This window comes from Oncorhynchus nerka, linkage group LG13 (genome assembly GCF_034236695.1).
Source record: "Oncorhynchus nerka isolate Pitt River linkage group LG13, Oner_Uvic_2.0, whole genome shotgun sequence".
NCBI classification, from domain to species: Eukaryota; Metazoa; Chordata; class Actinopteri; order Salmoniformes; family Salmonidae; genus Oncorhynchus; species Oncorhynchus nerka.
In genome coordinates this window covers 84,318,969-84,338,146 of record NC_088408.1, presented here as the reverse complement: position 1 = coordinate 84,338,146, position 19,178 = coordinate 84,318,969, and the positions used below count along the sequence as shown (strand labels likewise).

The 19,178-nt window shown below is 39.2% G+C and overlaps 1 protein-coding gene across 1 annotated transcript in view; it reads right to left on the bottom strand.

The window, feature by feature from the left end:
* LOC115140697 (phosphoglucomutase-like protein 5) overlaps positions 1 to 19,178 on the bottom strand; it is an 86,581-nt gene that overhangs the window by 30,351 nt on the left and 37,052 nt on the right. The window contains exon 10 of the mRNA XM_065026777.1: positions 16,361 to 16,498. Coding sequence (XP_064882849.1) covers positions 16,361 to 16,498 — 138 coding nt within the window. The remainder of the gene's footprint in view (positions 1 to 16,360; positions 16,499 to 19,178) is intronic.

Below are 19,178 nucleotides of genomic sequence, written 5' to 3'. Positions count from 1 at the left end.
ATGATACTGACTAATACTGTGGCATGGTTAAAGTACACTACTGGTCAAACACAATATGATACTGACTAATACTGTGGCATGGTTAAAGTACACTACCAGTCAAACACAATATGATACTGACTAATACTGTGGCATGGTTAAAGTACACTACCGGTCAAACACAATATGATACTGACTAATACTGTGGCATGGTTAAAGTACACTACCGGTCAAACACAATATGATACTGACTAATACTGTGGCATGGTTAAAGTACACTACCGGTCAAACACAATATGATACTGACTAATACTGTGGCATGGTTAAAGTACACTACCGGTCAAACACAATATGATACTGACTAATACTGTGGCATGGTTAAAGTACACTAATACTGTGGCATGGTTAAAGTACCGGTCAAACACAATATGATACTGACTAATACTGTGGCATGGTTAAAGTACACTACCGGTCAAACACAATATGATACTGACTAATACTGTGGCATGGTTAAAGTACACTACTGGTCAAACACAATATGATACTGACTAATACTGTGGCATGGTTAAAGTACACTACTGGTCAAACACAATATGATACTGACTAATACTGTGGCATGGTTAAAGTACACTACCGGTCAAACACAATATGATACTGACTAATACTGTGGCATGGTTAAAGTACACTACCAGTCAAACACAATATGATACTGACTAATACTGTGGCATGGTTAAAGTACACTACCGGTCAAACACAATATGATACTGACTAATACTGTGGCATGGTTAAAGTACACTACCAGTCAAACACAATATGATACTGACTAATACTGTGGCATGGTTAAAGTACACTACCAGTCAAACACAATATGATACTGACTAATATGGTTAAAACACTACCAGTCAAACACAATATGATACTGACTAATACTGTGGCATGGTTAAAGTACACTACCAGTCAAACACAATATGATACTGACTAATACTGTGGCATGGTTAAAGTACACTACCAGTCAAACACAATATGATACTGACTAATACTGTGGCATGGTTAAAGCATGGTTAAAGTACACTACCAGTCAAACACAATATGATACTGACTAATACTGTGGCATGGTTAAAGTACACTACCAGTCAAACACAATATGATACTGACTAATACTGTGGCATGGTTAAAGTACACTACCAGGTCAAACACAATATGATACTGACTAATACTGTGGCATGGTTAAAGTACACTACCGTCAAACACAATATGATACTGACTAATACTGTGGCATGGTTAAAGTACACTACCGGTCAAACACAATATGATACTGACTAATACTGTGGCATGGTTAAAGTACACTACTGGTCAAACACAATATGATACTGACTAATACTGTGGCATGGTTAAAGTACACTACCGGTCAAACACAATATGATACTGACTAATACTGTGGCATGGTTAAAGTACACTACTGGTCAAACACAATATGATACTGACTAATACTGTGGCATGGTTAAAGTACACTACCGGTCAAACACAATATGATACTGACTAATACTGTGGCATGGTTAAAGTACACTACCGGTCAAACACAATATGATACTGACTAATACTGTGGCATGGTTAAAGTACACTACTGGTCAAACACAATATGATACTGACTAATACTGTGGCATGGTTAAAGTACACTACCAGTCAAACACAATATGATACTGACTAATACTGTGGCATGGTTAAAGTACACTACCGGTCAAACACAATATGATACTGACTAATACTGTGGCATGGTTAAAGTACACTACCGGTCAAACACAATATGATACTGACTAATACTGTGGCATGGTTAAAGTACACTACCGGTCAAACACAATATGATACTGACTAATACTGTGGCATGGTTAAAGTACACTACCAGGTCAAACACAATATGATACTGACTAATACTGTGGCATGGTTAAAGTACACTACCGGTCAAACACAATATGATACTGACTAATACTGTGGCATGGTTAAAGTACACTACCAGTCAAACACAATATGATACTGACTAATACTGTGGCATGGTTAAAGTACACTACCAGTCAAACACAATATGATACTGACTAATACTGTGGCATGGTTAAAGTACACTACCAGGTCAAACACAATATGATACTGACTAATACTGTGGTTAACACACAAACACAATATGATACTGACTAATACTGTGGCATGGTTAAAGTACACTACCAGTCAAACACAATATGATACTGACTAATACTGTGAACCACAAACACAATGATACTGACTAATACTGTGGCATGGTTAAAGTACACTACCGGTCAAACACAATATGATACTGACTAATACTGTGGCATGGTTAAAGTACACTACCAGTCAAACACAATATGATACTGACTAATACTGTGGCATGGTTAAAGTACACTACCGGTCAAACACAATATGATACTGACTAATACTGTGGCATGGTTAAAGTACACTACTGGTCAAACACAATATGATACTGACTAATACTGTGGCATGGTTAAAGTACACTACCAGTCAAACACAATATGATACTGACTAATACTGTGGCATGGTTAAAGTACACTACCGGTCAAACACAATATGATACTGACTAATACTGTGGCATGGTTAAAGTACACTACCTGTCAAACACAATATGATACTGACTAATACTGTGGCATGGTTAAAGTACACTACCGGTCAAACACAATATGATACTGACTAATACTGTGGCATGGTTAAAGTACACTACCGGTCAAACACAATATGATACTGACTAATACTGTGGCATGGTTAAAGTACACTACCGTCAAACACAATATGATACTGACTAATACTGTGGCATGGTTAAAGTACACTACCAGTCAAACACAATATGATACTGACTAATACTGTGGCATGGTTAAAGTACACTACCGGTCAAACACAATATGATACTGACTAATACTGTGGTTAAAGTACATGGTCAAACACAATATGATACTGACTAATACTGTACACTACCGGTCAAACACAATATGATACTGACTAATACTGTGGCATGGTTAAAGTACACTACCAGGTCAAACACAATATGATACTGACTAATACTGTGGCATGGTTAAAGTACACTACCGGTCAAACACAATATGATACTGACTAATACTGTGGCATGGTTAAAGTACACTACTGGTCAAACACAATATGATACTGACTAATACTGTGGCATGGTTAAAGTACACTACCGTCAAACACAATATGATACTGACTAATACTGTGGCATGGTTAAAGTACACTACAAAACACAATATGATACTGACTAATACTGTGGCATGGTTAAAGTACACTATGATACTGACTAATACTGTGGCATGGTTAAAGTAACTACAAACACAATATGATACTGACTAATACTGTGGCATGGTTAAAGTACACTACTGGTCAAACACAATATGATACTGACTAATACTGTGGCATGGTTAAAGTACACTACTGGTCAAACACAATATGATACTGACTAATACTGTGGCATGGTTAAAGTACACTACCAGTCAAACACAATATGATACTGACTAATACTGTGGCATGGTTAAAGTACACTACCGGTCAAACACAATATGATACTGACTAATACTGTGGCATGGTTAAAGTACACTACCAGTCAAACACAATATGATACTGACTAATACTGTGGCATGGTTAAAGTACACTACCGGTCAAACACAATATGATACTGACTAATACTGTGGCATGGTTAAAGTACACTACCAGTCAAACACAATATGATACTGACTAATACTGTGGCATGGTTAAAGTACACTACCAGTCAAACACAATATGATACTGACTAATACTGTGGCATGGTTAAAGTACACTACCGGTCAAACACAATATGATACTGACTAATACTGTGGCATGGTTAAAGTACACTACCAGTCAAACACAATATGATACTGACTAATACTGTGGCATGGTTAAAGTACACTACCAGGTCAAACACAATATGATACTGACTAATACTGTGGCATGGTTAAAGTACACTACCGGTCAAACACAATATGATACTGACTAATACTGTGGCATGGTTAAAGTACACTACCGGTCAAACACAATATGATACTGACTAATACTGTGGCATGGTTAAAGTACACTACCGGTCAAACACAATATGATACTGACTAATACTGTGGCATGGTTAAAGTACACTACCGGTCAAACACAATATGATACTGACTAATACTGTGGCATGGTTAAAGTACACTACCAGGTCAAACACAATATGATACTGACTAATACTGTGGCATGGTTAAAGTACACTACCACCGTCAAACACAATATGATACTGACTAATACTGTGGCATGGTTAAAGTACACTACCGGTCAAACACAATATGATACTGACTAATACTGTGGCATGGTTAAAGTACACTACCAGTCAAACACAATATGATACTGACTAATACTGTGGCATGGTTAAAGTACACTACCAGTCAAACACAATATGATACTGACTAATACTGTGGCATGGTTAAAGTACACTACTGGTCAAACACAATATGATACTGACTAATACTGTGGCATGGTTAAAGTACACTACCAAACACAATATGTCAAACACAATATGATACTGACTAATACTGTGGCATGGTTAAAGTACACTACCAGTCAAACACAATATGATACTGACTAATACTGTGGCATGGTTAAAGTACACTACCGGTCAAACACAATATGATACTGACTAATACTGTGGCATGGTTAAAGTACACTACCGGTCAAACACAATATGATACTGACTAATACTGTGGCATGGTTAAAGTACACTACCAGTCAAACACAATATGATACTGACTAATACTGTGGCATGGTTAAAGTACACTACCGGATACAAACACAAAACACAATATGATACTGACTAATACTGTGGCATGGTTAAAGTACACTACCGGTCAAACACAATATGATACTGACTAATACTGTGGCATGGTTAAAGTACACTACCGGTCAAACACAATATGATACTGACTAATACTGTGGCATGGTTAAAGTACACTACCGGTCAAACACAATATGATACTGACTAATACTGTGGCATGGTTAAAGTACACTACCGGTCAAACACAATATGATACTGACTAATACTGTGGCATGGTTAAAGTACACTACCGGTCAAACACAATATGATACTGACTAATACTGTGGCATGGTTAAAGTACACTACCGGTCAAACACAATATGATACTGACTAATACTGTGGCATGGTTAAAGTACACTACCGGTCAAACACAATATGATACTGACTAATACTGTGGCATGGTTAAAGTACACTACTGGTCAAACACAATATGATACTGACTAATACTGTGGCATGGTTAAAGTACACTTACCGGTCAAACACAATATGATACTGACTAATACTGTGGCATGGTTAAAGTACACTACCGGTCAAACACAATATGATACTGACTAATACTGTGGCATGGTTAAAGTACACTACCGGTCAAACACAATATGATACTGACTAATACTGTGGCATGGTTAAAGTACACTACCGGTCAAACACAATATGATACTGACTAATACTGTGGCATGGTTAAAGTACACTACCGGTCAAACACAATATGATACTGACTAATACTGTGGCATGGTTAAAGTACACTACCGGTCAAACACAATATGATACTGACTAATACTGTGGCATGGTTAAAGTACACTACCGTCAAACACAATATGATACTGACTAATACTGTGGCATGGTTAAAGTACACTACCGGTCAAACACAATATGATACTGACTAATACTGTGGCATGGTTAAAGTACACTACCGGTCAAACACAATATGATACTGACTAATACTGTGGCATGGTTAAAGTACACTACCGGTCAAACACAATATGATACTGACTAATACTGTGGCATGGTTAAAGTACACTACCGGTCAAACACAATATGATACTGACTAATACTGTGGCATGGTTAAAGTACACTACCGTCAAACACAATATGATACTGACTAATACTGTGGCATGGTTAAAGTACACTACCGGTCAAACACAATATGATACTGACTAATACTGTGGCATGGTTAAAGTACACTACCGGTCAAACACAATATGATACTGACTAATACTGTGGCATGGTTAAAGTACACTACCGGTCAAACACAATATGATACTGACTAATACTGTGGCATGGTTAAAGTACACTACCAGTCAAACACAATATGATACTGACTAATACTGTGGCATGGTTAAAGTACACTACTGGTCAAACACAATATGATACTGACTAATACTGTGGCATGGTTAAAGTACACTACCAGTCAAACACAATATGATACTGACTAATACTGTGGCATGGTTAAAGTACACTACCGGTCAAACACAATATGATACTGACTAATACTGTGGCATGGTTAAAGTACACTACCGGTCAAACACAATATGATACTGACTAATACTGTGGCATGGTTAAAGTACACTACCGGTCAAACACAATATGATACTGACTAATACTGTGGCATGGTTAAAGTACACTACTGGTCAAACACAATATGATACTGACTAATACTGTGGCATGGTTAAAGTACTACCAGTCAAACACAATATGATACTGACTAATACTGTGGCATGGTTAAAGTACACTACCGGTCAAACACAATATGATACTGACTAATACTGTGGCATGGTTAAAGTACACTACCAGTCAAACACAATATGATACTGACTAATACTGTGGCATGGTTAAAGTACACTACCGGTCAAACACAATATGATACTGACTAATACTGTGGCATGGTTAAAGTACACTACCGGTCAAACACAATATGATACTGACTAATACTGTGGCATGGTTAAAGTACACTACCGGTCAAACACAATATGATACTGACTAATACTGTGGCATGGTTAAAGTACACTACCGGTCAAACACAATATGATACTGACTAATACTGTGGCATGGTTAAAGTACACTACCGGTCAAACACAATATGATACTGACTAATACTGTGGCATGGTTAAAGTACACTACCGGTCAAACACAATATGATACTGACTAATACTGTGGCATGGTTAAAGTACACTACCGGTCAAACACAATATGATACTGACTAATACTGTGGCATGGTTAAAGTACACTACCGGTCAAACACAATATGATACTGACTAATACTGTGGCATGGTTAAAGTACACTACCGGTCAAACACAATATGATACTGACTAATACTGTGGCATGGTTAAAGTACACTACCGGTCAAACACAATATGATACTGACTAATACTGTGGCATGGTTAAAGTACACTACCGGTCAAACACAATATGATACTGACTAATACTGACTAATACTGGCATGGTTAAAGTACACTACCGGTCAAACACAATATGATACTGACTAATACTGTGGCATGGTTAAAGTACACTACCAGTCAAACACAATATGATACTGACTAATACTGTGGCATGGTTAAAGTACACTACCGGTCAAACACAATATGATACTGACTAATACTGTGGCATGGTTAAAGTACACTACCTGTGGTCAAACACAATATGATACTGACTAATACTGTGGCATGGTTAAAGTACACTACCAGGTCAAACACAATATGATACTGACTAATACTGTGGCATGGTTAAAGTACACTACCGGTCAAACACAATATGATACTGACTAATACTGTGGCATGGTTAAAGTACACTACTGGTCAAACACAATATGATACTGACTAATACTGTGGCATGGTTAAAGTACACTACCGGTCAAACACAATATGATGATAATACTGATGGTTAATACACTACCAGTCAAACACAATATGATACTGCTAATACTGGTTAAAGTACACTACCGGTCAAACACAATATGATACTGACTAATACTGTGGCATGGTTAAAGTACACTACCGGTCAAACACAATATGATACTGACTAATACTGTGGCATGGTTAAAGTACACTACCGGTCAAACACAATATGATACTGACTAATACTGTGGCATGGTTAAAGTACACTACCGGTCAAACACAATATGATACTGACTAATACTGTGGCATGGTTAAAGTACACTACCGGTCAAACACAATATGATACTGACTAATACTGTGGCATGGTTAAAGTACACTACCGGTCAAACACAATATGATACTGACTAATACTGTGGCATGGTTAAAGTACACTACCGGTCAAACACAATATGATACTGACTAATACTGTGGCATGGTTAAAGTACACTACCAGTCAAACACAATATGATACTGACTAATACTGTGGCATGGTTAACTAGTCAAACACAATATGATACTGACTAATACTGTGTCAAACACAATATGATACTGACTAATACTGTGGCATGGTTAAAGTACACTACCGGTCAAACACAATATGATACTGACTAATACTGTGGCATGGTTAAAGTACACTACCAGTCAAACACAATATGATACTGACTAATACTGTGGCATGGTTAAAGTACACTACCAGTCAAACACAATATGATACTGACTAATACTGTGGCATGGTTAAAGTACACTACCAGTCAAACACAATATGATACTGACTAATACTGTGGCATGGTTAAAGTACACTACCAGTCAAACACAATATGATACTGACTAATACTGTGGCATGGTTAAAGTACACTACCGGTCAAACACAATATGATACTGACTAATACTGTGGCATGGTTAAAGTACACTACCAGTCAAACACAATATGATACTGACTAATACTGTGGCATGGTTAAAGTACACTACCGGTCAAACACAATATGATACTGACTAATACTGTGGCATGGTTAAAGTACACTACCGGTCAAACACAATATGATACTGACTAATACTGTGGCATGGTTAAAGTACACTACCGGTCAAACACAATATGATACTGACTAATACTGTGGCATGGTTAAAGTACACTACTGGTCAAACACAATATGATACTGACTAATACTGTGGCATGGTTAAAGTACACTACCGGTCAAACACAATATGATACTGACTAATACTGTGGCATGGTTAAAGTACACTACCGGTCAAACACAATATGATACTGACTAATACTGTGGCATGGTTAAAGTACACTACCGGTCAAACACAATATGATACTGACTAATACTGTGGCATGGTTAAAGTACACTACCGGTCAAACACAATATGATACTGACTAATACTGTGGCATGGTTAAAGTACACTACCGGTCAAACACAATATGATACTGACTAATACTGTGGCATGGTTAAAGTACACTACCAGTCAAACACAATATGATACTGACTAATACTGTGGCATGGTTAAAGTACACTACCGGTCAAACACAATATGATACTGACTAATACTGTGGCATGGTTAAAGTACACTACCGGTCAAACACAATATGATACTGACTAATACTGTGGCATGGTTAAAGTACACTACCAGTCAAACACAATATGATACTGACTAATACTGTGGCATGGTTAAAGTACACTACCAGTCAAACACAATAATATGATACTGACTAATACTGTGGCATGGTTAAAGTACACTACCGGTCAAACACAATATGATACTGACTAATACTGTGGCATGGTTAAAGTACACTACCGGTCAAACACAATATGATACTGACTAATACTGTGGCATGGTTAAAGTACACTACCAGGTCAAACACAATATGATACTGACTAATACTGTGGCATGGTTAAAGTACACTACCAGTCAAACACAATATGATACTGACTAATACTGTGGCATGGTTAAAGTACACTACCAGTCAAACACAATATGATACTGACTAATACTGTGGCATGGTTAAAGTACACTACCGGTCAAACACAATATGATACTGACTAATACTGTGGCATGGTTAAAGTACACTACCAGTCAAACACAATATGATACTGACTAATACTGTGGCATGGTTAAAGTACACTACCGGTCAAACACAATATGATACTGACTAATACTGTGGCATGGTTAAAGTACACTACCAGTCAAACACAATATGATACTGACTAATACTGTGGCATGGTTAAAGTACACTACCAGTCAAACACAATATGATACTGACTAATACTGTGGCATGGTTAAAGTACACTACCGGTCAAACACAATATGATACTGACTAATACTGTGGCATGGTTAAAGTACACTACCGGTCAAACACAATATGATACTGACTAATACTGTGGCATGGTTAAAGTACACTACCGGTCAAACACAATATGATACTGACTAATACTGTGGCATGGTTAAAGTACACTACCGGTCAAACACAATATGATACTGACTAATACTGTGGCATGGTTAAAGTACACTACCGGTCAAACACAATATGATACTGACTAATACTGTCAAACACAATATGATACTGACTATACTGTGGCATGGTTAAAGTACACTACTGGTCAAACACAATATGATACTGACTAATACTGTGGCATGGTTAAAGTACACTACCAGTCAAACACAATATGATACTGACTAATACTGTGGCATGGTTAAAGTACACTACCGGTCAAACACAATATGATACTGACTAATACTGTGGCATGGTTAAAGTACACTACCGGTCAAACACAATATGATACTGACTAATACTGTGGCATGGTTAAAGTACACTACCGGTCAAACACAATATGATACTGACTAATACTGTGGCATGGTTAAAGTACACTACCGGTCAAACACAATATGATACTGACTAATACTGTGGGTTAAAGTACATGGTTAAAGTACACTACCCGGTCAAACACAATATGATACTGACTAATACTGTGGCATGGTTAAAGTACACTACCAGTCAAACACAATATGATACTGACTAATACTGTGGCATGGTTAAAGTACACTACCGGTCAAACACAATATGATACTGACTAATACTGTGGCATGGTTAAAGTACACTACCAGTCAAACACAATATGATACTGACTAATACTGTGGCATGGTTAAAGTACACTACCGGTCAAACACAATATGATACTGACTAATACTGTGGCATGGTTAAAGTACACTACCGGTCAAACACAATATGATACTGACTAATACTGTGGCATGGTTAAAGTACACTACCAGTCAAACACAATATGATACTGACTAATACTGTGGCATGGTTAAAGTACACTACCAAAACACAATATGATACTGACTAATACTGTGGCATGGTTAAAGTACACTACCAGTCAAACACAATATGATACTGACTAATACTGTGGCATGGTTAAAGAACCAAACAAATATGATACTGACTAATACTGTGGCATGGTTAAAGTACACTACCAGTCAAACACAATATGATACTGACTAATACTGTGGCATGGTTAAAGTACACTACCGGTCAAACACAATATGATACTGACTAATACTGTGGCATGGTTAAAGTACACTACCGGTCAAACACAATATGATACTGACTAATACTGTGGCATGGTTAAAGTACACTACTGGTCAAACACAATATGATACTGACTAATACTGTGGCATGGTTAAAGTACACTACCAGTCAAACACAATATGATACTGACTAATACTGTGGCATGGTTAAAGTACACTACCGGTCAAACACAATATGATACTGACTAATACTGTGGCATGGTTAAAGTACACTACCTGTCAAACACAATATGATACTGACTAATACTGTGGCATGGTTAAAGTACACTACCGGTCAAACACAATATGATACTGACTAATACTGTGGCATGGTTAAAGTACACTACCGGTCAAACACAATATGATACTGACTAATACTGTGGCATGGTTAAAGTACACTACCGGTCAAACACAATATGATACTGACTAATACTGTGGCATGGTTAAAGTACACTACCGGTCAAACACAATATGATACTGACTAATACTGTGGCATGGTTAAAGTACACTACTGGTCAAACACAATATGATACTGACTAATACTGTGGCATGGTTAAAGTACACTACCAGTCAAACACAATATGATACTGACTAATACTGTGGCATGGTTAAAGTACACTACCGTCAAACACAATATGATACTGACTAATACTGTGGCATATGATACTAAATACTGTGGCATGGTTAAACACACTACTGAAACACAATACTGACTAATACTGTGGCATGGTTAAAGTACACTACCGTCAAACACAATATGATACTGACTAATACTGTGGCATGGTTAAAGTACACTACCAGTCAAACACAATCAAACACAATATGATACTGACTAATACTGTGGCATGGTTAAAGTACACTACCAGTCAAACACAATATGATACTGACTAATACTGTGGCATGGTTAAAACACTACACAAACACAATATGATACTGACTAATACTGTGGCATGGTTAAAGTACACTACCAGTCAAACACAATATGATACTGACTAATACTGTGGCATGGTTAAAGTACACTACCAGTCAAACACAATATGATACTGACTAATACTGTGGCATGGTTAAAGTACACAAACACAATATGATACTGACTAATACTGGTCAAACACAAACACAATATGATACTGACTAATACTGTGGCATGGTTAAAGTACACTACCGGTCAAACACAATATGATACTGACTAATACTGTGGCATGGTTAAAGTACACTACCGGTCAAACACAATATGATACTGACTAATACTGTGGCATGGTTAAAGTACACTACCAGTCAAACACAATATGATACTGACTAATACTGTGGCATGGTTAAAGTACACTACCGGTCAAACACAATATGATACTGACTAATACTGTGGCATGGTTAAAGTACACTACCGGTCAAACACAATATGATACTGACTAATACTGTGGCATGGTTAAAGTACACTACCGGTCAAACACAATATGATACTGACTAATACTGTGGCATGGTTAAAGTACACTACCGGTCAAACACAATATGATACTGACTAATACTGTGGCATGGTTAAAGTACACTACTGGTCAAACACAATATGATACTGACTAATACTGTGGCATGGTTAAAGTACACTACCGGTCAAACACAATATGATACTGACTAATACTGTGGCATGGTTAAAGTACACTACCGGTCAAACACAATATGATACTGACTAATACTGTGGCATGGTTAAAGTACACTACCGGTCAAACACAATATGATACTGACTAATACTGTGGCATGGTTAAAGTACACTACCGGTCAAACACAATATGATACTGACTAATACTGTGGCATGGTTAAAGTACACTACCGGTCAAACACAATATGATACTGACTAATACTGTGGCATGGTTAAAGTACACTACCGGTCAAACACAATATGATACTGACTAATACTGTGGCATGGTTAAAGTACACTACAAACACAATATGTCAAACACAATATGATACTGACTAATACTGTGGCATGGTTAAAGTACACTACCGGTCAAACACAATATGATACTGACTAATACTGTGGCATGGTTAAAGTACACTACCGGTCAAACACAATATGATACTGACTAATACTGTGGCATGGTTAAAGTACACTACCGGTCAAACACAATATGATACTGACTAATACTGTGGCATGGTTAAAGTACACTACCAGTCAAACACAATATGATACTGACTAATACTGTGGCATGGTTAAAGTACACTACCGGTCAAACACAATATGATACTGACTAATACTGTGGCATGGTTAAAGTACACTACCAGTCAAACACAATATGATACTGACTAATACTGTGGCATGGTTAAAGTACACTACCGGTCAAACACAATATGATACTGACTAATACTGTGGCATGGTTAAAGTACACTACCGGTCAAACACAATATGATACTGACTAATACTGTGGCATGGTTAAAGTACACTACCAGTCAAACACAATATGATACTGACTAATACTGTGGCATGGTTAAAGTACACTACCAGTCAAACACAATATGATACTGACTAATACTGTGGCATGGTTAAAGTACACTACCGGTCAAACACAATATGATACTGACTAATACTGTGGCATGGTTAAAGTACACTACCGGTCAAACACAATATGATACTGACTAATACTGTGGCATGGTTAAAGTACACTACTGGTCAAACACAATATGATACTGACTAATACTGTGGCATGGTTAAAGTACACTACCAGTCAAACACAATATGATACTGACTAATACTGTGGATACTGACTAATACTGTGGCATGGTTAAAGTACACTACCGGTCAAACACAATATGATACTGACTAATACTGTGGCATGGTTAAAGTACACTACTGGTCAAACACAATATGATACTGACTAATACTGTGGCATGGTTAAAGTACACTACCGGTCAAACACAATATGATACTGACTAATACTGTGGCATGGTTAAAGTACACTACCGGTCAAACACAATATGATACTGACTAATACTGTGGCATGGTTAAAGTACACTACCAGTCAAACACAATATGATACTGACTAATACTGTGGCATGGTTAAAGTACACTACCGGTCAAACACAATATGATACTGACTAATACTGTGGCATGGTTAAAGTACACTACCAGTCAAACACAATATGATACTGACTAATACTGTGGCATGGTTAAAGTACACTACCAGTCAAACACAATATGATACTGACTAATACTGTGGCATGGTTAAAGTACACTACCAGTCAAACACAATATGATACTGACTAATACTGTGGCATGGTTAAAGTACACTACCGGTCAAACACAATATGATACTGACTAATACTGTGGCATGGTTAAAGTACACTACCAGTCAAACACAATATGATACTGACTCAAACACAATATGATACTGACTAATACTGTGGCATGGTTAAAGTACACTACTGGTCAAACACAATATGATACTGACTAATACTGTGGCATGGTTAAAGTACACTACCGGTCAAACACAATATGATACTGACTAATACTGTGGCATGGTTAAAGTACACTACCGGTCAAACACAATATGATACTGACTAATACTGTGGCATGGTTAAAGTACACTACCAGTCAAACACAATATGATACTGACTAATACTGTGGCATGGTTAAAGTACACTACCAGTCAAACACAATATGATACTGACTAATACTGTGGCATGGTTAAAGTACACTACTGACAAACACAATATGATACTGACTAATACTGTGGCATGGTTAAAGATACTGACTACCTGTCAAACACAATATGATACTGACTAATACTGTGGCATGGTTAAAGTACACTACCGGTCAAACACAATATGATACTGACTAATACTGTGGCATGGTTAAAGTACACTACCGGTCAAACACAATATGATACTGACTAATACTGTGGCATGGTTAAAGTACACTCAAACCAATATGTCAAACACAATATGATACTGACTAATACTGTGGCATGGTTAAAGTACACTACCGGTCAAACACAATATGATACTGACTAATACTGTGGCATGGTTAAAGTACACTACCAAACACAATATGTCAAACACAATATGATACTGACTAATACTGTGGCATGGTTAAAGTACACTACCGGTCAAACACAATATGATACTGACTAATACTGTGGCATGGTTAAAGTACACTACCGGTCAAACACAATATGATACTGACTAATACTGTGGCATGGTTAAAGTACACTACCGGTCAAACACAATATGATACTGACTAATACTGTGGCATGGTTAAAGTACACTACCGGTCAAACACAATATGATACTGACTAATACTGTGGCATGGTTAAAGTACACTACCGGTCAAACACAATATGATACTGACTAATACTGTGGCATGGTTAAAGTACACTACCGGTCAAACACAATATGATACTGACTAATACTGTGGCATGGTTAAACACAATATGTACACTACCGGTCAAACACAATATGATACTGACTAATACTGTGGCATGGTTAAAGTACACTAAACACAATATGATACTGACTCAAACACAAAACACAATATGATACTGACTAATACTGTGGCATGTTTAAAGTACACTACCGGTCAAACACAATATGATACTGACTAATACTGTGGCATGGTTAAAGTACACTACCAGTCAAACACAATATGATACTGACTAATACTGTGGCATGGTTAAAGTACACTACCAGTCAAAAACAATATGGCCACACCAACAGCAATAGAAGACACTCACTCCAAAGTCTACCGAGCAGCTAAAACTACTATCACATGTCATGTCACCATGTCACATGTTGTTCAGACACCCAGATGGAGGTGGGTTGTGTAATAGGATAATATTGCATGCAACAACCACTGTGAACCAAACCCTACTGTTGACAATGTCCTTGTGGTTGAATAATATATCAAATGGATCAATGAAAATAATAATGTTGAGTTGATCCTCTCCTTAGTTATGGGTCTGAAAGTTCATACAAGGAAACAATGACAACACACACACAACACACACACACACACACACACACACGTAGTGTAGTAGTACCTATCAGAATGGATTCCAGTGTACTCCTTACCTGAGTTTCTCTGTTATGTCTCTCGGGGTCTCTCTCGAAGCTCTCTGCGTAGATCCGGACTGTGGCCCCGGCCCCTCCCCCACTCCCACTCAGACGGAAGACCAGACGGGACTCATCTGTGAAGACAATCCGCAGACCCTGTATGCAGACAGAACAGAGACAGTGAGACAGATATGCAGACAGAACAGAGACAGTGAGACAGATTTGCAGACAGACCAGAGACCGTGAGACAGGTACACAGACAGACCAGAGACAGTGAGACAGGTACACAGACAGACCAGAGACAGTGAGACAGATTTGCAGACAGACCAGAGACAGTGAGACAGGTGTGCAGACAGACCAGAGGCAGTGAGAAAAACTGACTAGAGGCATTGAGACAGGTATGCAGACAGATCAGAGGCAGTGAGACTGATAGACAGAAATACTAGCGGCAGTGAGACAGGTAGAAAGACAGACCAGAGACAGTGAGACCGGTAGAAAGACAGACCAGAGGCAGTGAGACAGGTAGAAAGACAGACCAGAGACAGTGAGACCAGTAGAAAGACAGACCAGAGGCAGTGAGACAGGTAGAAAGACAGACCAGAGGCAGTGAGACAGGTAGAAAGACAAACCAGAGGCAGTGAGACAGGTAGAAAGACAGACCAGAGGCAGTGAGACAGGTAGAAAGACAGACCAGAGACAGTGAGACCGGTAGAAAGACAGACCAGAGGCAGTGAGACAGGTAGAAAGACAGACCAGAGGCAGTAAGACAGGTAGAAAGACAGACCAGAGGCAGTGAGACAGGTAGAAAAACAGACCAGAGGCATTGAGACAGGTATGTAGACAGATCAGAGGCAGTGAGACAGGTAGACAGAAATACTAGCGGCAGTGAGACAGGTACACAGACAGACCAAAGACCGTGAGACAGGTACACAGACAGACCAGAGACAGTGAGACAGGTATGCAGACAGACCAAAGAAGGTGAGACAGGTATGCAGACAGACCAGAGGCAGTGAGACAGGTATGCAGACAGGCCAGAGACAGTGAGACAGGTGTGCAGACAGACCAGAGGCAGTGAGACAGGTATGCAGACAGATCAGAGGCAGTGAGACTGGTAGACAGAAATACTAGCGGCAGTGAGACAGGTAGAAAGACAGACCAGAGACAGTGAGACCGGTAGAAAGACAGACCAGAGACAGTGAGACCGGTAGAAAGACAGACCAGAGGCAGTGAGACAGGTAGAAAGACAGACCAGAGACAGTGAGACCGGTAGAAAGACAGACCAGAGACAGTGAGACCGGTAGAAAGACAGACCAGAGGCAGTGAGACAGGTAGAAAGACAGACCAGAGGCAGTGAGACAGGTAGAAAGACAGACCAGAGGCAGTGAGACAGGTAGAAAGACAAACCAGAGCCAGTGAGACCGGTAGAAAGACAGACCAGAGGCAGTGAGACAGGTAGAAAGACAGACCAGAGACAGTGAGACCGGTAGAAAGACAGACCAGAGGCAGTGAGACAGGTAGAAAGACAGACCAGAGGCAGTGAGACAGGTAGAAAGACAGACCAGAGGCAGTAAGACAGGTAGAAAGACAGACCAGAGGCAGTGAGACCGGTAGAAAGACAGACCAGAGGCAGTGAGACAGGTAGAATGACAGACCAGAGACAGTGAGACCGGTAGAAAGACAGACCAGAGGCAGTGAGACAGGTAGAAAGACAGACCAGAGGCAGTGAGACAGGTAGAAAGACAGACCAGAGGCATTAAGACAGGTATGCAGACAGATCAGAGGCAGTGAGACAGGTAGACAGAAATACTAGCGGCAGTGAGACAGGTACACAGACAGACCAAAGACCGTGACACAGGTACACAGACAGACCAAAGACCGTGAGACAGGTACACAGACAGACCAGAGACAGTGAGACAGGTATGCAGACAGACCAAAGACAGTGAGACAGGTATGCAGACAGACCAGAGGCAGTGAGACAGGTGTGCAGACAGACCAGAGGCAGTGAGAAAAACTGACTAGAGGCATTGAGACAGGTATGCAGACAGATCAGAGGTAGTGAGACTGGTAGACAGAAATACTAGCGGCAGTGAGACAGGTAGAAAGACAGACCAGAGACAGTGAGACCGGTAGAAAGACAGACCAGAGGCAGTGAGACAGGTAGAAAGACAGACCAGAGGCAGTGAGACAGGTAGAAAGACAGACCAGAGGCAGTGAGACAGGTAGAAAGACAGACCAGAGGCAGTGAGACAGGTAGAAAGACAGACCAGAGACAGTGAGACCGGTAGAAAGACAGACCAGAGGCAGTGAGACAGGTAGAAAGACAGACCAGAGGCAGTGAGACAGGTAGAAAGACAGACCAGAGACAGTGAGACAGGTAGAAAGACAGACCAGAGGCAGTGAGACAGGTAGAAAGACAGACCAGAGGAAGTGAGACAGGTAGAAAGGCAGACCAGAGGCAGTGAGACAGAGGAGTCAGTGTTGTTAATGCAGTATCAACTGACGTCCCCTAGATGCCACTGTAGTCATATGCATCCATGTGTGTGTGTATGTGTGTGTGTGTGTGTGTGTGTGTGTGTGTGTGTGTGTGTGTGTGTGTGTGTGCATTTAATATACAGTACATCCCTGTATGTCTATATGTAGGTGTTTGAGTCAGAGAGAGGGGGGGTCAATGTGTGTAGTCTTTCTCTGTGGCAGGCTACAGAGGCAACCCTGGCATAGCTCTGTAGAGCCTCTCTCAACTTGTCATCACAGCCAGTCTGTCTGTGTGTGTGTGTGTGTATATCTGTGAGCATGTGTCTCTGTTTATTAATGGGACGGCAGGTTGCCTAGTGGTTAA